General features: G+C 37.4%; 5 protein-coding genes across 12 annotated transcripts; 2 read left to right on the top strand and 3 right to left on the bottom strand.

Annotated features, from left to right (window-relative positions):
• Positions 1 to 130: 130 nt before the first annotated feature.
• hps4 (HPS4 biogenesis of lysosomal organelles complex 3 subunit 2) lies at positions 131 to 7,981 on the bottom strand. Of its 6 annotated transcripts, none has more exons than XM_043246646.1 (13): positions 7,677 to 7,981; positions 6,173 to 6,321; positions 5,823 to 5,907; positions 5,539 to 5,682; positions 5,271 to 5,378; positions 4,170 to 4,286; positions 3,929 to 4,023; positions 3,739 to 3,811; positions 3,517 to 3,650; positions 1,791 to 2,550; positions 1,116 to 1,242; positions 930 to 1,041; positions 131 to 779 (listed from the first exon to the last, which is right to left on the bottom strand). In XM_043246646.1, exons 2-13 carry the CDS (start codon positions 6,205 to 6,207, stop codon positions 608 to 610), a joined length of 1,962 nt encoding a protein of 653 aa, XP_043102581.1. In that variant the 5' UTR covers positions 6,208 to 6,321; positions 7,677 to 7,981; the 3' UTR covers positions 131 to 607. The 6 variants fall into 6 exon arrangements, with proteins under 6 accessions (XP_043102581.1, XP_043102579.1, XP_043102580.1 ...); XM_043246644.1 differs by having other exon boundaries at positions 6,157 to 6,214; XM_043246645.1 differs by having other exon boundaries at positions 6,173 to 6,214.
• Positions 7,982 to 8,127: 146 nt separating this feature from the next.
• Positions 8,128 to 10,339, bottom strand: LOC122350291 (cytochrome c oxidase subunit 6A, mitochondrial). The gene is made up of 3 exons (XM_043246653.1): positions 10,179 to 10,339; positions 9,741 to 9,883; positions 8,128 to 8,468 (listed from the first exon to the last, which is right to left on the bottom strand). Exons 1-3 carry the CDS (start codon positions 10,276 to 10,278, stop codon positions 8,379 to 8,381), a joined length of 333 nt encoding a protein of 110 aa, XP_043102588.1. The 5' UTR covers positions 10,279 to 10,339; the 3' UTR covers positions 8,128 to 8,378.
• A 1,814-nt stretch (positions 10,340 to 12,153) lies between these two features.
• Positions 12,154 to 14,826, top strand: si:ch211-170d8.8 (early activation antigen CD69). 2 transcript variants are annotated; one of them, XM_043246665.1, is made up of 7 exons: positions 12,154 to 12,307; positions 12,520 to 12,610; positions 13,077 to 13,154; positions 13,239 to 13,316; positions 13,439 to 13,578; positions 13,933 to 14,045; positions 14,202 to 14,825. In XM_043246665.1, the coding sequence occupies exons 2-7, from the start codon at positions 12,541 to 12,543 to the stop codon at positions 14,356 to 14,358; spliced, it is 636 nt and encodes a 211-aa protein (XP_043102600.1). In that variant the 5' UTR covers positions 12,154 to 12,307; positions 12,520 to 12,540; the 3' UTR covers positions 14,359 to 14,825. The 2 variants fall into 2 exon arrangements, with proteins under 2 accessions (XP_043102600.1, XP_043102601.1); XM_043246666.1 differs by having other exon boundaries at positions 12,193 to 12,307; positions 12,485 to 12,610; positions 14,202 to 14,826.
• A 461-nt stretch (positions 14,827 to 15,287) lies between these two features.
• Positions 15,288 to 19,174, top strand: asgrl1 (asialoglycoprotein receptor-like 1). Its single transcript, XM_043246661.1, has 8 exons — positions 15,288 to 15,530; positions 16,028 to 16,111; positions 16,286 to 16,369; positions 16,476 to 16,538; positions 16,670 to 16,708; positions 16,835 to 16,974; positions 17,056 to 17,168; positions 17,250 to 19,174. Exons 1-8 carry the CDS (start codon positions 15,428 to 15,430, stop codon positions 17,413 to 17,415), a joined length of 792 nt encoding a protein of 263 aa, XP_043102596.1. The 5' UTR covers positions 15,288 to 15,427; the 3' UTR covers positions 17,416 to 19,174.
• LOC122350298 (phospholipase A2, minor isoenzyme-like) lies at positions 18,933 to 21,764 on the bottom strand. Of its 2 annotated transcripts, XM_043246668.1 has the most exons (4): positions 21,167 to 21,764; positions 19,885 to 20,035; positions 19,526 to 19,659; positions 18,933 to 19,419 (listed from the first exon to the last, which is right to left on the bottom strand). In XM_043246668.1, exons 1-4 carry the CDS (start codon positions 21,249 to 21,251, stop codon positions 19,298 to 19,300), a joined length of 492 nt encoding a protein of 163 aa, XP_043102603.1. In that variant the 5' UTR covers positions 21,252 to 21,764; the 3' UTR covers positions 18,933 to 19,297. The 2 variants fall into 2 exon arrangements, with proteins under 2 accessions (XP_043102603.1, XP_043102602.1); XM_043246667.1 differs by lacking the exon at positions 21,167 to 21,764 and having other exon boundaries at positions 19,885 to 20,580.
• Positions 21,765 to 22,196: the final 432 nt, after the last annotated feature.

The raw sequence follows: 22,196 nt of genomic DNA, 5'->3' as shown, positions 1-22,196 counted from the left end.
TCGAGCACATTTGATTCGGGAGAATAATGAGAATATAAAAAAAAAAAATACTCATTCCCACAACGAAAAAATGTCTTGGGGGTTTAACATGCCCTGAGGTGAGTGAATTAATTGCAAAATACTCATTGGGTGAACTATCCATATTTATTTCTGCATGTGAGATTTAACTTTTTTACCTCTTCTGAAACAAACAGGTTTACTAAAGGACATTTATTAACACTGAAGTATAATTTTGTTCCATTTAAAAAAAGGTTTCAGCAGCTATAAACGTCTACCTTTAACGGTAACACTCGATGATCTCAGGTCTCATTTTTTAAAGCCTCATTTCTCTGTTCCATTGAAACGGCAAAAGGCAAGAGCAGAAGCTGTGTTTGTTTAAGGATGGAGACACTTCCTCTATATTTTAGCATTACTTGGAATGATAGCATATCAATTTCAGCCTCTACTGTTAATTACAAAATAAACAAACAGCAGCCTAGTACATAAACAAAAAGCATTAATTACATTCTGAGTAGTGCAAGAAAGATGCAGTATAAATATAGGGAATATCTATAAAATAAGAGTTAACACAAATGAAAATAGAAAATAATTTAAAAAAAAAGCCCAGCTAAAGCAGGTTAACTCCATGCTTAAGGAGCCGCAGACGGGCTTTTCTTGGTAGTGAGAAGGCACTATCCTGAGGATCAGGACTCCCAGAGTTTCTGACAGGTGTTCCCTGCTGGAGAAAATATGTCTCCTGGGCCGTGCTACGGTTTCCATACACTGCAGAGCTACCGTTCCTGTAATTCAGGACATAAACACGTAATTGAAATGTGCTTAAATTACTTTTAACACTTATGTTTGAACTGCAACTATATATGAAACATTGTCAAAATACACATTAACTGATAAACATAGCTGAACAGGCATTCACTCACACACACACAAACCTGACAATAGCCTCCTGTAGTGTGTCTAAGTGTGAGAAATGTGAATGGACCAGCTTAGTGGCCTTCACAAAGGCCTGATCCTGGGGTCCAATGGAGCGCCCACATACATTAGCTACAAAGCAAATTAAAAGTCAGAAACCATTTCAAGAAAAGACTTCATATATGCACGTATAAAAAATGACTTACTTGTCAGAGTGTTCTGAATGCAGTCATAGTGAGCAAAGGTGTAGGGCCCGGGCGGGCCTGACGTCCCAGGCGAGGTATTTCTCAAGTGAGCTTCAAGCCCGTTTAATGACGCCAAGCTGCTGTGATGCTGCAGTAGTAGTAGTAAAAAAACACTTTTATAACAGAAGAAACAGTTTTGGGGGGTTGTGATTCCTTTAAAGAAATAGTTAGCCCCAAAAGAAATTCCATGAAATTTTCGTTTTTGGGGTTAATTATCCCTTTAAGTGTGTCTCAAAGCTGTATATTCACCAATGATGCAGCAAAGCAAAATACAGTAACATTTTGCTAAATGAAAGTAATCATTTCTTGGAAAAAGAATATTGGGTGAACATTTAAAATTCATACATTTAAGATAGTAGTTCATGCCAAAGAGTGAAAATTTGCTAAATAAAAGAAAACGGGTGCCATCAAAATGAGAGTCCAAACAGCAAAATAATACACAAGTAATCGTCACTTCATTCTGACGGCACCCATTTGGATCATGTAATGCTACATTTCTCAAAATCTGTTCTCCTGAAGAAACCAACTCGTCTACATTTTAGATGATCAGAGGGTGAATATATTTTCAGCAAATACTTAAGCGTTTCTTAAATATTTATGATATATTTTAAACGGACACAAGCTCATGTTTCTTACCACTTCCTCTCTGGCGGAGGGATCAGTGTTGAACTCAGGCTCCACCAGCAGAGCCAACACCAAACCCCTGACTCTATGCTGGTACAACATCGATGGCACTAGATAGGTGTCTTCTAGGGTCACATGTGGTGAGGGGGTACTTGTTGGTTCGTATTTCTCCTTGAGGTTCCTACCGAGTTGGTTTCTCTTTGTTTTTGCCCCTTCCTCTGTGTCTCCTTGGAATTTTCCATTTTTGTTGGTCATATGATTTGTAGCATCCAGTTTATTTTCCTCACCTTGAATCGGGTTGTCAAGGTCAGAGTGGTCGTCAAGACAGTTCGACTGCTCGTACCCATTAGCGAGGGCTTTGATTTCTTCACTCTGAATGTCCTGATCTGAATTTAAACCTTCGCTTTTGGTTTCTGACCCCGAGCTTGCATCTGTATCCTGCTTTATGTTCAGGTCTGCCAAACTCTCTTCCACCGCACACAAGTTAGTCCCGTTAGAAGTGCTGTGGTCATGCGAGTCAGGAGTGAAATACTCTGATTGGTTCATGAGATTGGAGTGGATGGGTGTGTTAACCCGTGAGGAAGAAGGGCTGAAGCGCAGTTCATCAGAAAGTGAGGAGCGAGGAGAAGAGGGCATCGTCTGATAGGATATTGGGGGACATTGTGTGGGATCTGCGCTTGAAGAGTCGGTATCTGTGGTTGGGGTGTCAGATAAAGTACGCGACAAGAGCCTTGACTTGCTGGGTTGGCAGGGAGGTTGACTGCAGTGAGATCTAAAAATGAGAATATAAATACAAATGAATATGTAATCACACCACTGTTAGAAGGTTTGGAGTAAACAACATGACAGCAAAGACATAATATATATGTACAATTTAACAAATGATCATTAAAGAACGCATCACAGTTTTCACAAAAAATATGAAGCAGCATTATTGATTTCAACATTGTAATAATAATAATAATACATGTGGATCAGTAAATCATGTGACACTGAAGAATAAAGTAATGATGCTGAAAATTCAGCTTTGCCAGATGATAATAAATTACACGCTAAAATAGAAAACAGCCCATTTAAACTGTGATAATATTTTACTACATTATTGTTAAATAAATGCAGTCTTAGTGAATCAAACGTTCATAAATATTTCTAATGCAAAAAAAACCGTTCATCTTCAAAACACAAATGAAGATAATTTTGAGATAATTTAAGATAACTTTAATTTCTGACCCTGAATAGACAGCAATGCAGCTGGCACATTCAAGGCCTAGGAAGATAGTAAAGACATCATTAAAAAAGTCATCAGGGGTTCAAACAGAATTTAACAATCTTACGAAAGAATACTTTTTGTGTGCAAAGAAAACAGAAATTACAAATGTGTGCGTCTGCTGTCATCCCAATGAGTATTATGAATTTTTTGTGTTTTTTTAAGTATTCCTGTAGCTTTGGGAAATGATGGCTAAACCACTGATGGACTATTTCAAATGATGTCTTTACTACGTTTATGGCCCTGGGAACATTTAAGTTACATTGATGGCTGGTGACACTGATGACTCTATGAAGGGTCAGAATGCTCTTGGATTTCGACCAAAAAAAAAGATTTATGTTTAATAGGTCTTACGAATCTTGTGATAAAAGATGTTACGGCTTTGGAATGACATGAGTGCGAGCGCCTAATGGAAGAATTAGCATTTTTGGGTCAACTATCCCTTTAATGCACACACGTCATGATTTGTACCTGCATGCTTTATCTACTGAGGGGCAGCGGAGCATGTGCAGTTCAGCGGACGTCAGGAACACCTGCGTGGTAGCTGTGAAAGAGGACGATGAGCCCAGCGATGAGCTCAGGCCATTGGTCATCGCTTTGAAATCCTGTAACGAGAATGAAGAAGAATACACAAGGATATATATGTTCAGTATCAGTAACAACCATCAGGGGACAGTGTGATCTTGGTTGTACCTGGCTGTACGTTTGCGTCTCATACATCATGACCTTCACGGTCAGCGCAGGCGGCATCTGAGTACTAACCACCCTATACAACAGTGAAAGGTCAAACCTAAATTACTTTAGCCACGGATACATTCTCGGTATTTGAAACAAATAGAATTGAATTATCGTGAAGAGATTTTCTTCTGCAGTGAAAGCTCACCTGCCCCTGTAGAGGATACAGCCGGCCAAGACCAGAGGACATCGCTGACAGGCCTGAAGAATGAGGGCAGCCTTCAGCAGCAGCAGAGGATCGATCTGATGCCGCGAAGAGAAGTGAACATTAACAAACGGGGTTTGAGAAAACGGTTCACGTTGAATCGGGACGCTTGGCTTAGGGCTTGCTGTTGTCTAGTTGCACAGTAAGTTTCATCTCTCTTTAGAATAAATCCACTCATACTTACACGCATGGAGTCGATGGTCTTCAAGCAGCTGAAGATGTTGTGCAGCTCAGTGGAGCCGCCCTGCAGGTGACAGAGATATCTGGCCCATTGTAGAGCCAACTCCTCTTTACTGTACAACTGTGTAGAAGTGCAGGAAAACACAACATATATGTTGAAGCTTTCTGATATGTTATTAACGCTTGATAGAAAATATTGTTCAGACGTTTGAATGAAGTGGGGTATTTATATGTGACAAAGTGAAACCATAAAAATATTTCCAATTTATACTTTAATAAAACAAAAAAATATATTATTTACATATAAGCTAGCTGCTAATGCAGCACGTCTCCTGTTTTGTTTACCAATACTTACCAAAGTAGATAAAAACTAAATAAACATAAAAATGAATAAACAACAAAACAGCAATATTGAATTTTTTTATTGCAATTTAAAATATTCTACATTAAATATTTGAAGGCAAAATGTCAAGATTTTGACATTTTTGGTCAAGAACAACATCTATTTAAAATCTTTTGTAACATAATATTTTTACTGTCACTTTTGATCAGTTAAACGCATCCTAGCTCAATAAGTTTTTTTTTTCTCAAAAAAAAAAAAACCTCACTGGGTCTCATTCACGAATAATTTGTATATTTATATGCACACTGGAATCTCTCATGAAAACATGAGCTTGTTCCTAAACTCGTTCTTCTGTAAGTGAATCTGGAGTCTTCTAAACGAGCGCCTGTGTGCACAAGCTTAGTATCTATTTATAGAATTAGAGCTCTTATTATACTGTATTATCAATTTTAAATGTCTTGTTAATTTTACCCATTCTGTAACGAACATATTTAATTATATGTAGGGTTCTTTATACTTATAAGGCCAAGGGAGTACATGATTATTTCGTACGTGTGGTATTCTAGTTGTTCTTGAATTGTTTTGGACATTTAGAATAAATTTTAGTGCAAAACGTTTTGACGAATCTTCATTCATTCTTCATTTATTCGCCCGTATGCAAATTTCACGTGAAATAATTTGCATACGCACGTTTAATGAATGAGACCCACTGACCCCAAACCTTTAACAAATATACATTCAGGTTAAATCATGATGTTGCACCTGGTAGCTCTGACGCACTGGTCCATTGTAGAAACAGAAGAGGGCAATCAGCTGATCAAGCAAGTCACACACACTCACGTCAGGAATGTCAACCACACAGCTTAATGCCTGGAAACCAGAGAAAGATCCCGTTCAAAAGAGTTGTAAAACCACCGTAAAAGCACACAGAACTCTTGATTTCAGTCAAACCATGTCTGCATTGCTCTGTTCCAAAACCTTGGCATTAGACATTAGAGTTTGTGACAAGTTTGGCAAACTCTTCTCTTACCCAAAGAAAGTTATCCTTCATGCGGACAGCGTATTTGCTTTTGCGCAGGCGAAGCAGACGCACAGGAGACGATGACAGCTCTGACACACAACGACACACACCGGCCAGCTGGCCACAAAGCAGCTCTTGCTGGTCTACTGGTGTCTGAAACAGCACACACACACACACGCATATGTATATAAAGTGTTACGAAGGTCGTCTTTTGAAACAGCTGTGTTATAGAATATACACAACAGAAAATGATTTTTTTTAACTAATGATATCAATATGAACGTATGTCTTACATCCTCAGGAAAGAAGTAGTAAATCCCATCTCTAGTCAGGTCACCCTCCTCTTGCACCTTTGAACTATCGTACAGGAAGAAGCAGCTGCATTCGGAAATATGATGAAACACATAAGCAGCACAGTTAAGCCGGTGTTACTGTCAACATTGAAGAAACCGATGTAGTGTTTTCCATTGATGTTAAAGTCACCGATGTTGATAACAACTAAGCATGTATACAATAAGCATTCTGTTCTGTGAGACTGCACTGATGGGTCACACTGTAAGGGATGCCTTTCTAAAAATATAAAGCTACAACGTATAAGTTTGTTTTAAAAAATATAGGTTTACACACTGAATATTATTCTCACCGTCTGGAATCAGTCGAAGACGATGTCTCAGCCATTGGTGAACTGTCGAATGTGAAGCAAACTGGTTAAAAATATAGTTCACCCAAAAATGAAAGTTAACTCAGCCGCCGGCCATCCAGGATGTGGTCAAGTTTGTTTCTTCATCCGAACTGATTGAGAGAAATTTAGTATCGCATCACCTGCACATCATTGGATCCTCTGCAGTGAATGGGTGCCGTCAGAATGAGAGTGCAAACAGCGGTTAAATACATCACAATAATCCACTCAAATGAAAAGCTGCATGTTTGCAATTAACAATGCAACCGTTATGATGCATTAACATTAAATTGTTGCTTCCAGCTAAAATACAAGCCCTTTATATTGCTTTCTCCAGTAAAAAAGTAATTTATTAACATGGACATATATTTATTGTTTCTTTTCACTTCACACAACATTAATTTATGGGCTGGAGTCATGTGGATTTCTTTTGTTTTGTGATGATGCTTTTATCAGCTGTTTGGCCTCTCTTTCTGACGGCACCCATTCACTGGCCAGCAAGTGATATAATGCAAAATATTTTAAAATCTGTTCATCTCGAAAGGCCTAAGGGTGAGTAAAAGTTGCTCTTTTGAGCTACTTTAACATTTAACACAACTAACTATAGTCAACTGTGTTTGTAAGACCATCTGTAGGGAAAGTAACACTGACAGAAAAGACAAAGCACTACTTCGTAAATCTGAGGCCACATTGAAAACCCGGGAACATTTTCAATGAAAATACTTTTGACACAGTTATAGATATATAAAACTGTCCGGGTTATAGATGAAATGTAAAAATACTTTTGATACCGTCGACATCGCTGCTTTGCACAAAAGGTCACGTTGTTAAAGTCTATAAAATACACACAGGCTCGTACACGGTTTCACTACTATGTACTCATTCCTAGGATGTGTGCTTCATTCGAGTCATTTTAATCAAATTCATTCGTGTCCCCTCACTTTCAAGTTAAACATTACGTCCGATGCTCCTGACATTTTACTCTAGACCTCCAAAGCAATGCATTTAAAAGACTGATCTTTCACTTTATCGACCGATTCTAATAAAGCTTACAAGATGAGACAGACATGTTAACCCTATTAACTATTTCATATAAAACTTCTTTTGCCCAGAGTAACCTACGTACCCAAATTACGTTTAGCTTAAACTTTCAAATACGTTCACAACTGCTTTTCCTCACTTCATGGTGGATAACACGACTAGCAGGTAATGCTACAGCGAGGTCCATTCAAATGCTGTCAAGATAAATAAATATACCGATTGTCCGTTCCTAATTAAAAAAATTAATTAGCATTAATCTAGAAAGCAACCCTACACAACGAGCACTAGATGTGCATTAAGTGTTGTTTACGTACTTGTTAGACAACGTATGCTTGCGCCTGATTGAACAAAAACGTTCACGTGCAAACGTTCCTCCGTGTTGCTTGTTTGTACAAGAAGAACCGGTACGTGTGTTGTTTTTACTCACCGTCTGTGCTGAATGAAGTTTTAAAGTTTACTAAGCATGTCATCCAACTTCGCACAAGTTACTCAATTCCACTCGCACTCCCCTAACTATTCATTTCGCTTAGAGAACACAGCATAAAACAAGTAGGCTAACCAAATGCCGGTAATATATGCAATATAAACGGAAACTGATAAGATCTCATGTTTCACAATGCCATTAAATTTAGTTTTTGACAAGGAATGCGTGTCACAAGAAAAGTCATGTGAGAGCGTCTTGACGCTACGGCGAGCCTAGAGGAACAAACTTCATTTCGTTATCCGTTTTACCTTTGCGTTTTTTCGGGAGAGGGATAGTATACGCACAAGTACTACTTACACACACCTCCTAAAATGTGGGGTTTTGCTTTTATACTCTTAAGGCAGCATTTAACAACTAAAAGATCTGATGTATAGAATTGAGACTTCTGACACAGTTTATAATTTAATGAACAGATTTTAATTCAGTTGTAATGACGATGTGATACAATGGTCCTTAGGTAAATGTAACTGTTTCCATAAGGTACTCCCGCAAGGTGCGGAGAGCACAGAGGTAAGTTTAACGTACTGGACAGATGTCACGTAAACTGATATTATGAAATTGAGGAGTGGTCCAGAGAAACTAGAGGGGGAGACAGAGGGCCCTCTGGTCCCAGTAGGGGAGTTCTGAGAGAGCTCCGGACAGCCTTTAGTGATCGTGATGCTCGTAGCCGTCGGGGAGGGCGTTGACGTGGGAGTTGTGGAAGAGAGACTTGTTGCCGTCACCCCATGGGAAACGCTGAAGTAAGTATAAGAAATGGAATTTGAATGAAATAACATTGATTCTTTAATTATTACACAGAAACACTTAAGCTTCAATGCACAAATTATGTTATTAGTATCAGGCATGCATGCATATATTATATATATATATATATATATTATATATATATATATATATATATATATATATATATATATATATAGTACTGTAAAATTATCTTTAAAAAATTAAAAGGAGTCTAATAAGTTGCTGCCGACGGATTTATAAACATTTTACCGTTACAATTCTGGGAATATGGCCTGCTCATGTTAGATGTTCAAATGAATGATATAAAGAAGTAAACCAACGCTGACTGTTGTTTTACAGAAAAAAAAAACCTGATGCAATTTATGTGGGTCGTAGAGTACTTCAAGACAAAATATGGAAATTCACAACCCTATAAAGCACTGTTAAACGTGTGCATATACATCAAACTGTTAAATACTGAAAAAAAGGCAACATTTCTTTAAAAACTACCTTTTTACTTCCGTTTTTAAATATTTTGAATCTGCATTAATGGCCACACCACTTCTATTTTATATCCTTCAACTAAAATTAATTTGTAAAAATGTTTTAATGTCATAACATTCATTTAGTTCATTTCTAATTAATCTAATACATATGTGCACGTATAAAATGTATTTATAGCCATATTACTCCGTCCCAAACTACGGGAATCATTGAAGTGCCGCTATATGGAGCAATACAGAACATTGAAGTTATTTTTCTAGCTGTATTTATCAGCACTACCAGAAACAGATCACCGTTTCTCTTTACTGATATGCAGTGCATATGGTCATGGCGTGTGAAGTCACAGCCACCTTCCTTGCCCCAAGTATCAATTACAGTACATGCAGATCTCCAATCTCCGATAAACCCACAATTATAACGCTTCGTTTACACATTTTTCGTAACTTTCAAATGCAACACAGCTTTAGCTGACAAAAAAAAAAAAAAAAAAAAAAAACTTTTCAACCCACCGATCTTGAATGACATTGATCTTCAAGATGAAAGACGGTGTGTTTACATTGCTAATAACAGCAATACACCAATAGTAAAAAACAAAACAAAAAAAACGCATCACCACAAGTAAAACACACATTTAAAGTTGATATTTAAAATCAAACCTGGCTCAAAAAAAAAAAAAAAGTGTATACCACCACCACTGAACTGTTCCACCCCCTCTTTTCATTAAAAAGCCCCGTCAAGGTTGTTTCGAGTGTGAGGAGTGTGTTTTTGTGTTTTCACCTTGCTGCGGATGCGCAGGTGGCTGTAGGGGATGAACTCGGGCTGCTCGTGGCTGTGCTGTTGAATCCTGAGGTAGGTGTTGAGCATGCACACCGCCACGCCGGGCAGCGCTACCACGAACGACAGGATCTTCCAGGTCTTGGCTACATCGACAAGCAACACCAAGAGACACCGTGTGAATAAACCAGCTTGACGCGTCTGAAGTGTAACAATCACAACGACCGCTTTATTAAACACGTAACTAACTTAACGTTCGTTGCTTTACTACGCAAAAGTCTAAACTAAGCAATATTCCTCGCTTTATGTCAACGGCAGAATAACACCAATCAGCTATTCTCGCCACTTCCACAAGGTCATAACGCAGAGTTCCGCTTGTTGGAAACGGTTGGTCGTTTTGTTACGGCGTCTGTTTTAGGTTGCTCAGAGTCGGTTACCGACCTGCATCTTCGCCGTGAGCTGCTGCGGCGGAAAGCTGGCGGGTCTGGGTCAGCCTAGCGGACTTCAGGAGCTTCTGGGATAGACGTCCGGTCGCGGCCATTTTTGCGGAGACTGAAACAGCGACGGCGGAAGACGCTTTAAGGCGCCCCTGCCGCTGGAGATCGCCGCGCCCGCCCTCTAGTGACGGGGAGGTCCAACTACAGCCGTCCTGCGGGTTCAATTCACGAGCAGTCCTCCCCGTGTCTGTTTCTGTTAGCTATTACATTTCTAATTTTGTATATCGGGGAAAGCCCTTGAAAAGGAATAACTGTTGATGACATTTAGCTGCTGAGACCGTTTTGTTTTTTGATGGTAGCTCTAGAGACTCAGGTCTTAACGTTAACGTAATGTGAGTTACTCCCTGTTGGTAATTGTTTGTAATCCTCTATTTGTAATATTCCCCTAAGAGTTTTATTTGGGAGTTAAAATATTTTTTTTTTTAAATAAATAAAAAATTAGATGCCCCTCCAATTGTGTTTAAATTATTGAAAAGACACACGAGCTGTTAAACCACTGATTGCAGAGATGTATCACTCAAAGAAGAAGAAGAAGGCATCTCCTGTTTGTCTTATGCTGCTTAATCAGTCTGTTGATAATCACACGTGTGCCTTAATAGACGGCATGTTGACAAAATTCCTAAGGGAAAATAAAATTCACTGTATTAAAAAATCCTGAATAATACTGAATAAGGTCTCTTATTCACTACAATGAAATTGTTTAATTATGCCGGAGCTCTTCCCTCCTAATCCTGTCTATATTTTAAAATATAAAATTTCTGTAATCATATATCAGAGAAGATGTTTCTTGGAAATGTATTCTACCTAACGTGTTAGGTGTCACCTAATGGGTGTCAAGGACCTGACGATGACAAATGCTAGCGCCCTCTCTCGGGTCTGAGACCTCAGATACATTAGCCTTTATATTTTCTTGTGTAAAGAAAACGTTGTACGTATTCAAACAACACGACATGTTTACTGTTGCGAGACTTCGATCAGCTGCTGTGCGGGGTTGCCAGGTTTTCACAACAAATCCCTCCCAACCCTACTCAGAGCTAGGATAATCGAGTTTCGAGGGGTCCCCCGTTAAAAGTGGCGTTACAGGGGACGGGTAAAATAGACGCATTCCATAAAATAAATTCGCATTCCAGGGGCCAAATATCACATTGGGTCTCTTCAACTCGCTGACAAGGAAAAAAAAAATCACAACGACTTGGCAACACCGCCTTCTGTGGCGCTTCACTTCATCCTTGAGAGATAAAGGGAGTGGAGTTATGAAGTTTACTCACTAATTATAAGATAGAAAATAAATATACAGACGCAAAGGGTGATTAATAGCATTGATTTATTGAAGGAAAAAACACCACCTCCACCACTAAGAAGGGCACTTTGTAGTGTAAGGGAGGACAGGTTGAGCCCTATCTGTGCACGTGCCTGCTTGTGCTCCTTAAGACTGGTTTTGTGGTCCAGGACCACACGTTTTTCTGTCACTTTCTGACTCAAAACGTCGATTTCAAGGGGGCTTGCTCACTCGGTAAAGCCAACCTATGAAATGTGCCTTCACAGTCTGCATCCAAATGCTGTCGTTTAAGCGACCAGTCTTTAAAGGCAGAGAGCACGACTCCAATAGGTAAAAATCACGATTCGCTCAGGCCGTGCTAGAAATGCCATTCCCTGACATAATACACGATAGCGCGTATTTTAATTAGCTGTATCCTGTATAGCTGTATGTAGCTGTATAGTCACTGTAGAGTATAAAGTCTTTAGTTCGTTAAATGAGATTTCCTTTAAAGCGCTTTATATGTAATTTTATATTGGACTTGACAAGTGTAACTTTAAAAAGCCAACAGGCAGGCGGGCGAAGAGCTCGTGCGCAGTTGTTTTTCTGACTTACCACTAAGATATTTATATTTTACAGCTACTTTGTCATGCGTTTCTGGCGGCTGTGATGGAGTTGGCAGAAAAGCCCGATCTTTGGTTTGGCTGGGTGGAGAGGACCAGCCCCTCTGGCGTCATCCCGCCATTCCACAGAGTCTTCACTTTCCGTGCTGTGCCATGGAAAACTCCGTGTGTCGCGAGGAATCAGGCTGATCGGTGAGCGGAACCTTTCTTAAAGATCGTCCACGCTTTTAAGATTAAACAGGAACTCGGCGTGGTTTCTTATGCACGCTCTTAACAGTATTGCATCTTCTGCGTCGGATCTAACGGATCCGTTTCGATGTATTTGCACCCCTGCGGTGTTTTAGATAACTTTGTCTCGTGCATTTTCAGATTTGCATTATTTCTGTGTGTGTCATTACGATCAGGCTATAGGCTGACCTCAAGGAATGCAGTCCAGCAAACTCTCAGATGATGTGGAGGGAAATCCTGACAGGGTGGATCCCTTCTACCAGCAAGGCAAGTAGTATCATTGAATCTTATTATAGCATAGACAGTGGCTATGGGTGTTGGCTTCTGTAGTAGCTTCAAGCCCAGGTAGGAGTTATCTATAAACTGAAAAAGAGCCCTATCCATCCATCCATCAGGCATTTGTTGATTGCATAACATGTTGCTTTAAATAAAAATGTGATTAGTAAAACAATAAGTGCTTAAAAGGTTCTTCACATCGATGCCATTGAAGAACCAAGGTTTTTTTTTAAAAAAAAAAATCCCATCTCTTTCCTACCTTTTTGTAATCTGAAGAATCTTTTTTTCAGAGTAGGCTACCTTTTGCGAAAGAGAAACGTTCTTAAGAAGGTTCTTTATGGAACCAAAAGGTTCTTTTACGGCATCGTGAGGCACCTTTGTTTTTAAGGGTGCATATGGCACACACGATAAGCTCATCTAATTGTGTTTGATATTTGTTTATTCACTGTATATTCAGGCAAAGTGGCTTGTGTCATGTTCACGGTTCTCCTCCTCCTTTCGTTCTTGGTGATAGGAATCGTAACAGGTCTCAACTGTAAGTCAGATTTATAGTCTCTCAGCACATTTTTACGGGCTGTTGGTTGTGTAAGTTTTTTGTTTTCAATTTAACGTCCTCCAGTCAAGAAGAATCCACAAGAGGATCAGACCAGAGGTCTTCTTTCTGATGATTTTACACCAATCCCGTTCCAGCACAGAGGTAAGATATGTTTTTTACAAAACTGTAATAAGAGTACAATCGGCATATTATAATTACAAACGATTTTTACGTTGGTAAGCAAGTCGTGTCTATAATCATATGGTTTGTTTTCTGAAATACAGGGCTCTGCTCGGACGGCTGGGTTTTATATAAGAACAGCTGTTATTTGATAATAAATGTCTATAGGACATGGGAGTTATCAAAGTCTTCATGCCACAACTTCGAGGCGCACTTGATGGTTGTGAACAGTGAAGAAGAGCTGGTAAGAACATGAGGTTATGTTTTCTTCTTCATTATCCAACTGTTCGCAAAGGTCCGGGTTAGCACCGGTGTTTTTTTTATTAATACTTTTAATAGTGATAATAAAGACATTCAGAAAGGGTTTCTATTTCAAATAAATGGTGATCTTTTCAACAAATAAACAATCATGAAAAAATGCACCACAAGCACAGCTTGGTAACGATAATAAAGACTAGAATAATGGTGTGGAAAATTCAGCTTTCCCCATCACAAGAATATATATATATATATATATATATATATATATATATATATATATATATAATATATATATTAAAATAGAAAACACTTATCTTATATTGTAATAATATTTCAGGAGTTTATTTCAAGAGTGGTTCAGAAGAAGACTGACTATTGGATTGGTCTCAAGAAGGACGAAATGGGACGGTGGTCCTGGGTTAATGGAGATAACTATCATTCAAGTCCACAGTAAGAAATCATTTGTGTGCATTATAAGCATGTGTTTTAAGCTGTTTGTAATTTCTTTTAAAAGTTATGAAGGAACAGAAGTGATACTGTACAGTATAACGCACCAACCAGATCAGTGCTTCTCCTTCTGAACTCACTGTTTTGTGCTCTTTTCAGGTTCTGGGATAAAAATCAACCTGCTCTTTGGGATATGGAGTCCTGTGCTCACTTAAAAGGCTCTGACGCAGTGCATCGAAAGCTGATTCATGATGCCGACTGTCACAGGAAACTGTATCACATTTGTGAACGCAAACTAGAGAAAGGCACGCGGTAGGCAACTTTGCCATCACGTCAACTTCATTAGACTCTATTGAAGCCCCGCTCTGAATATGCTCCTACTGAAATTGTTGTGTTTGTAGATGTCCTCTTTTTGTTTGTAAGCCGTGCTTGCATGACCGATGCACATTTAATGTACTTTTGCTATTCATAAGTCACTTTTTCTAGTGTTCCTGTGTGTAGTCCTGTTATATGAGCGCATCCAGTTAGGTAAAATGATCACTAATGTGTGTAATTTGTAATTATCTTAAGTATTATGCATTCATAATTAGTTATGTAATTAATCGAAATACAGGGTTAGAGTTAAAGTAATGCCGACCTCTTTAGGGGAGCCGGATGAACTGCAAATAAAATGAGTCTTTTTAAAGGAGCCATGACATAAAAAAACAGGTTTTCTTTATTTAATTTTGAATTTTTTGTAGAGCTTTCAAATGATTAATTGCTATTATTCACATCCAGAATAAACTGTGTATGTTTATTATGTATACATAAATAATATTTTATAATATTTTAAATAATATAAAAATTTCAGAAAAAATCTATATTAGATATATTCATTTATACTAGAAATCATATATCAAATGTAATATTTATATATACATTATACATATACACCGAATTAATGTTTGTTATAATGCTTTGCTGGAAAGTAGATCACCCAGTAGATCCTTATAATATGTATTTCTCACTTCAACAGTTGATTTGTACATATATGCAAATATATTATGTATGCCAAGTATATATTAATGTATTTTGATTAATAAAAGGTTCGACACAACAGCATTCATTTTAAATAGAAAGCTTTTGTAACATTATAATTTTTGATCATTAACTGCTTCCTCGCTGGATAAAAGTATAGATTTCTTTTTCCTTCAAACAGTAGTGTATGTATCTAGCTGTATTCAAATAATTTATTACGATCTAAACACCTAGTATAACAAGCAGACAAAGAAACAGATAATGAATGAATTACGATAATTCGTTTTGTGATATTTCGCACACACGTGAGACACAAGCGTTACAAAAAGACCAATAGGATATTGGGACTGTCAGTTCCGGCCTCAGAAATGGTTAGGAGCCATTGCGTAAGGACAGAATCACAGAGAACAGCCATCAGGACACTGACCGCAACCGAGGAGAGGAAGCCCACTGAAACAGTCACTTTTAACAGTAAGATTCATTGCACTTGACAGTTAGCTGCTTTTTTTCTTTTGTTATGGATTTTTTTTTTCATGAAAACATTTTAATGTATTGTCCTTCATAGCAATTCCTACTTTGATTTGCTAATAACATTTACAGCTTAACGGTCTTGCCAAAACACATTTGGTGTCATTTAGATATGTTTTTGTGTTTTGACAGTATTTTATGTGGGTTAATAAAACTCTGCTATATACACCAAGTCCTGTCGTTCTGTTGTGTGTTTGTTATTTTCATATACTCTTCGTGTTTGTGATGGATGAAGTTCAGACATAGTTTGTCAGTCTACAGGTTAATATTCAACTGTTTGTTGCATGACCTTGAAACCTTGCCTTAGTACATTCAGTCCCGTTATTTATACCTCAATATTTCAATGTTGGGACAAAATCTATATATATATATGTATATATATATATATATATATATATATACATATATAAATGTAAATGAAATTCTGCTTTGTTCCTCAGACATGGAAACGGTATCATATGACCGGTTTAGCACAATTGAGGCAGAAATTAATCAGGCTGGCCAAAAATGTATATATCAATCAGGTGAGAAATATGTTTTTTCATTCATTTTATATTACTTGCTAAGAAAGACTAGTGACCAGATAAGGTGGTAAAGACACCACAGTAAATCACATGCTGACACTCTCTGACGATTCGAAATTTAATTTCTGTCTCTGTTCCTTATTCTTACATTTCAACTTTTTTTCTTTCCTACAGGTAGACAGAAAAGAAAGATGTACATTCTATATGGAGTTCTCATCCTCTATGTGTTTATACTCACTCTGGCTCTAGGAATTAAAAGTATGTTGTCAGCATTTTTCTTCCACCCACTAATTTGCACAACTTGTCGGATCCCACTCTATGGGATTTTTCACCAGAGATTGATTTTAATTATAATTCTTCAAAGTCTCTCAGGTCAGCCGAGATGTCGCCGATCTGAGAGTTTTGCTGAAGTCCTCCGAAACATTTGGTAAATATCGCTTTTTCTGTCTTTGTAAAATTACACTTTTGCATAGTTATATCCATATTTAAATGATACTAACAATATATTATAAATTTGTCTTCACGTTTGTTTTTCATGTAACCATCTATTTCTCTCAGAAAATGCTCATTTCTCTGAACGTGTGATGGCGGTGCAAGGTGATTATGAATCCCAGATTCGGACCCCATTGTGTTTCCTGATCTTTATCCTTTGCAAAATGTTTATATTGGACTTGGAAACCTGCCAGAGTTAAGATGCAGTTTGACTAAGTGTTTTTCGTACAGGTCCCTGTCAGGAAGGCTGGGTGTTTTATGAAGACTCATGCTATTTTCAGTCTTCAGTGAAGAAGAACTGGCAAACTGCTGAGAAAAACTGCGTAGAGAAAGGATCGCATTTAGTGGTTGCCAATAACCTGGCTGAGATTGTAAGTCAAGAACGCGTAGCATTACAATCATTTGTGGGAGTTTTATTAGAGGTTTGACGTTTGGCTTCTTTTTGGAACCAGGACTTCCTGTCTTCATTCGTGAAGTTGTCTGATAGCTACTGGATCGGGCTTGTTGAGAAAGAAGAGGGACAGTGGACCTGGGTAGATGGAACGGACTTTAGTGCTACTGAACAGTAAGAACTGATGAAATAGTGAGAGGAGGTCAATGGGGTACAACTCCAAAAGCACGAAGTAACTGCTGATGTCTGTTTTAGCCACTGGGACATGGGTCAACCAGATGACTGGGATGTCAGAGTGAACGGTGAAGATTGTGGGCAGCTTCATGCCCGGATAACTGTGGAAGGACGGAGGCTGTGGAATGATGCAGACTGTACCCTTCCTTACCCTTACATCTGTGAGGGCAAACCCAAGAGCCACTGACAAACATCAACTAACTTCCAACATTGCAAAAATCATTTCTTTGGTCCCTTTTTTTCCAGTAAAAATATCTGAACATCCTTAAAACAAGATATATTTATTTGAGAACCAAACTTTAGATGTGTGTATTGAACGAATGTATGAATTGGAAGCTGAATTGATGTTGTTGGTGGTTTTTTTTCTTTTTCTAAATTTAAACAGCAGAACATTTTATGCTTAAACAATTCACTAGTGGGGAAAAACAAATATCACTTCATCACTTCAAGGTAATGTGTCTTTCATCTAAAAAACTAATGTGAATGACTGGTTTTCCTGCAGGATTACAACAATTTAAGTATGTTTAAATTAAATACTTTAAGTATGTTTGTTTAATTTATTAGAAGTTATATTATGATTCTGTTTCAGTAATTGCATACATTTTTTTTAAACCATGCACATCTTGTTTTAAGCGCAAACCACCGATTGGAAGAAAATACATTTTAAAAATGAAATAAGATATACATTTTTTAATGGTTTGTTATGTTCCTGCCTTATGTTAAACTGCTTTCAATTACACCATAATGCAAAAGCACAAACACAACTGTCTACTTTGTAAATTCTTTAAAAAAAATGAAATAAAATGAAAAAAGTACATTGCATAACTATTCATACCCTTAAATTAGCACTTAGCTGAAGCAGCTTTAAAGTCTCAAGTCTTTTTGGTTATGAAGTGACAAGCTTTGCTCTTCTCTCCTCTTCACCTCACAAGCTCTGTCAGGTTGGATTGGGGCAGATGCACATTTTCAAGTTTCTCTAGAAATATTTGATTGGGTTCAGTCCCAGGATCTGGCCGAGCCACTCCAGGACATTGACAGAGTACTTTATAAGCCACTCTTGCTGTGTGCTTAAGGTCATTGTCTTGTTGGAAGGTTAACCTTCTGCCCAGTCTGAGGTTCTAAATGCTCTGGACTGGTTTTTCATTAAAGTTTTTGAAAGGGTTTTCATTATCTCAGTATTTTGGTTCATTGAGCTTTTCTTCGACTCTAACAAGTCCCTCAGTCCTTTCCACTAACAGCTCCACAGCATAAGGCTGCTAACAGCCCAATTTACTTTTCACGTTTCCTTCATATATGATGCTTGGAATTGAGGTTCATCGGACCAGAGAATCTTGTTTCTCCCAGTCTGAGGGTCCTTTAAGTGCTCTTTTTGCACATTCCATGTCTTCGCTGAGCAGAGGATTGACTTTTGCCACAAACTCACTGCCATAAAGCTCAAATCAGTGATGTTTGTTCTTCTGTAGATTTCTCCAAATATGATCATGAAGCTCAACAAAAGTGACCATCAGGTTCTTGGTCACCAGTCTAGACAAAGCCCTTCTCTCTCAATTGCTCAGTTTGGCCAGGAGGCTAGATCTAGGAAGAGTCCTGGTTGTTTTAAATATGTGTGGCTTAATGCAATCCTGTTTCTGAGCTCTACAGGCAGTTTTTTTACTACCTCAAAACATAACTATTCGATTAAATGTGCCACTCAAAGTGTAGTTGATATGGGTATGAATACTTTTGCAATAGAATAGGTTTTTTTTTTCAATGTATTTGCAAAGATGTTAAAACAGTTTTTTTTTCTTTCACATTATGGTGTATGAATTCTATCACAAGAAACTGTATTCTCCGAAGTCTTAGTATCTAACACTACATATATAACTATGTTTACTGGAAAAAAAAGACTAATAATTTTTAAAAAGTAATACTTTAATTGCATGAATAAATTAACATATAAGATCAAAGAATGTGTCTGCTATGAATTAAATATCAATTGGCATAAGCAAAAAAATTAACTTTTGATGCTATTCCATTGCTATCTTTAATAAGACTTTGGGGACAATCCTAAGCTTTAATGGAGTTTCAGTTCATTTGCAGTTTTCACTGGGATAGTGCTCGTGTTCTGGGTTGTAACCCGCCTGTGCAAAGCATTCAGCTGCTTTCCTGTCACATTCACAGATGAACATCTCACAGGGACGATTTTTGTCAGCTGCAAAAAACAAAAACAAAGAAATTGACCAGATAAGACATCTTAATTACTAACAGAGCTTGCAGATTCTTCAGTTCAGTCTGTCTTAACGAGCATAGCTTCCTACCACTGCAGGTGATTTTCCTAGCTGCTTTGTCACATGAGAATGAGTAGACTTCAGTGTAGGGGTTGTCTAAGATACCCCAGCAGTCATCATGCTGCCATGAGTCAGAATAACACTGATCATGCACTTCACAGCACCTACAGAGATCGAGAATACAGTGGACATGAATTCAAAGTTTGCCGTTTTTTTTAATAATTTTCAGTTTTATCAGGTTCCTAAGTTTATGTTCAGTTATTGTTAGTTATCACTAAGTGTTGTTTGTCATTTTAGAAGAACTTTTCATTTATATACTATGCACTAAACCTCTCAGCTTGAAATTTTGACTGACGGTTCAGTGTCTCTATATCTGGTTTATATCTGACCTGTCCAGTTCATCCACAGGGGTGCCGGAGCCTCCTTTTCCACAATAACATCCGTAGTCTGCGTAATCCAGTAAAGGCCAGCTATCAGGGATGGTACAGAGGATCATAGCCCTGAACTGCCACAGCGCTCTGTAGTCTAGAGTTGCCAGCACTGTTGAACAGTGAGAGTTTATCAGTGCTTCATACTGATTTGCAGTGCAATAAAATCTAAATGTTATGCTAACAACTGTATCTCTTAATAAACAGCTGTTCTGTTGCCAAACTGTCTGAAAAAGATAAAATGCTTTCGTATTCACAAAGCTATTCAAATTTGTAATGTGTTTCTCATGATGAACCACTTTTGTTTTACGATTTTGTGCATCCTTCATGAAACTTGATGGCTTACAGTGTGTCAGTATATGGAAAAAGTGGCCATGATATTCTTAAATAAATAAATACGCTCTTTAAAAAATCTTTTTCACAGTAGACAAAAGTCAGTTCATGATCAAAAGGATTTAAAAAGGCATTAAGGGTCACAAAACAATAGGAATTTTAGCTCAGATCTCGGTTTAAATGGGTAATTTCCGTCTGACATCATTAATACATACTTCTCTGTTCAATAGAAAGAGTGTATACTATGTTTATGACCAAAATTATTCTCATAAAACCTTTAATTTATTGTCTTTCTTATAAATATGATAAATGCATATCAATTTCCCAAGACTGGTTTGTTTCTGGTTGATCTAGTGGACACAACCGGTTTAACCAATTAGGTTTAAATATATATATATATATATATATATATATATATATATATATATATATATATATAAAAAACAAAAACACTAAATTACAGACAGTGAAACACATTCTCAAAAAACAAAAAGTTGATTTCAACTAAAAAGTATTTAGTATTTAAAGTATTTACTACACCCCCTCTCAAAAAATTCTTTCAAAATGTTCTCACACTCTTTCCAATCCTGTGTGACTTTTTTCTTTAAGGAGCCCATTGTCTTAAGTTGTGTGGAGAAAACAAATGCTTACACAACATCAGGGAGCAAATGATTCCAAATGATATCTTTTATAGCATTGCCAGAAAACATACGATCTAATAATCAGACAATAAAAGCAGTAGATAGTAAATAGTTCAATGATTGCACTCACTAAGACACAGTTTGTTAAATTGCACGTTTCATTCAATATGTCTTTATGTCAAAATGTGCTTTGCCTACATAATAAAATGCAATAAATTAAAACAGTAAGCTGGAGTTTAATATGTGGAACATATCTTAAGTGTACTCACAGGTGGGCAGACTCACGCTCAGGATCACAACAGACAGGAAGGTGTTCATGGTGAAGATTACAAGGGTACGAGTGTTAGTAGCCATTTATTTATAGCTCTATAACTTATTTAAATAACCTTGATGGGCGGAGCACATTGATAAGTGTGAATTATGCACGTAAGATATGTTAATGCACATGCACACACACAAGTGCCCAAATGTACAGATACTGTTACAATTTTGTAACAAAGCTGTGTGTGTTTATGTACTGTGTCTACGTGTGTGTGTGTGTGTGTGTGTGTGTGAGATCTTTGGGAAAGTCAGCATATGTTTGCCATTTGCACAGCTGGTACAAGAGGAACTCATTTTTCTCCAAAAAAAAAAAAAAAAAAAAAAAAAAAAAAAAAAAAGCATAAGGCTTGGAAAAAGTTGCAAAACTCTTAAGTACAAACAGCCCTCAGCACACAAAAGCTTTTTCAAATCATCCAAATCACAACAAATAACACCATTATGCATGTGTATTTACTTACTGCTGGTCTTGCATATTTGGCAGATTTCACACTCATTACTGTGTAAAAGAGAAATATAGAGGTTGTAAAAATAGAAGTGTGCTTAATTGAACATGACTTTGTAGTGTACTCCAGCTATTACGTGCGTATAATAGAGTAGAAAATGGGCTTGCATATGAGTTAATAGCTGTAGAAATGAATGGTACAGTGGACTGAGCACGTAGTTAAGGCCTGTTGACTCGTGGAGACCCAACTTCAGGAGGTTCCCCTTTTAAAAATAAAGAAGAACACTGATCAAATTACGAGTGTTCTTACATTTTCCACATTAAATGTTATGAGTTGCCAAAAAAATTGAAGGCTGGCACATCAAATTACACAAGCACTGTAATGTTTGACAGGCACATAATATTATTTTTTTTTATATATATATTTTTGTATGAGAAATGTTTGTGAAAATTAACCAATATCAGGTCACATCACCAACAAGTCAAAAAAAGGTTTTCAAAGTTATTGTGCTTCTTACTTTTAGGTTTGGAGAGAA

The sequence above is a fragment of the Puntigrus tetrazona genome, chromosome 8 (genome assembly GCF_018831695.1).
Source record: "Puntigrus tetrazona isolate hp1 chromosome 8, ASM1883169v1, whole genome shotgun sequence".
Lineage (NCBI taxonomy): Eukaryota > Metazoa > Chordata > Actinopteri > Cypriniformes > Cyprinidae > Puntigrus > Puntigrus tetrazona.
This window is presented reverse-complemented; position numbering and strand designations above follow the sequence as displayed.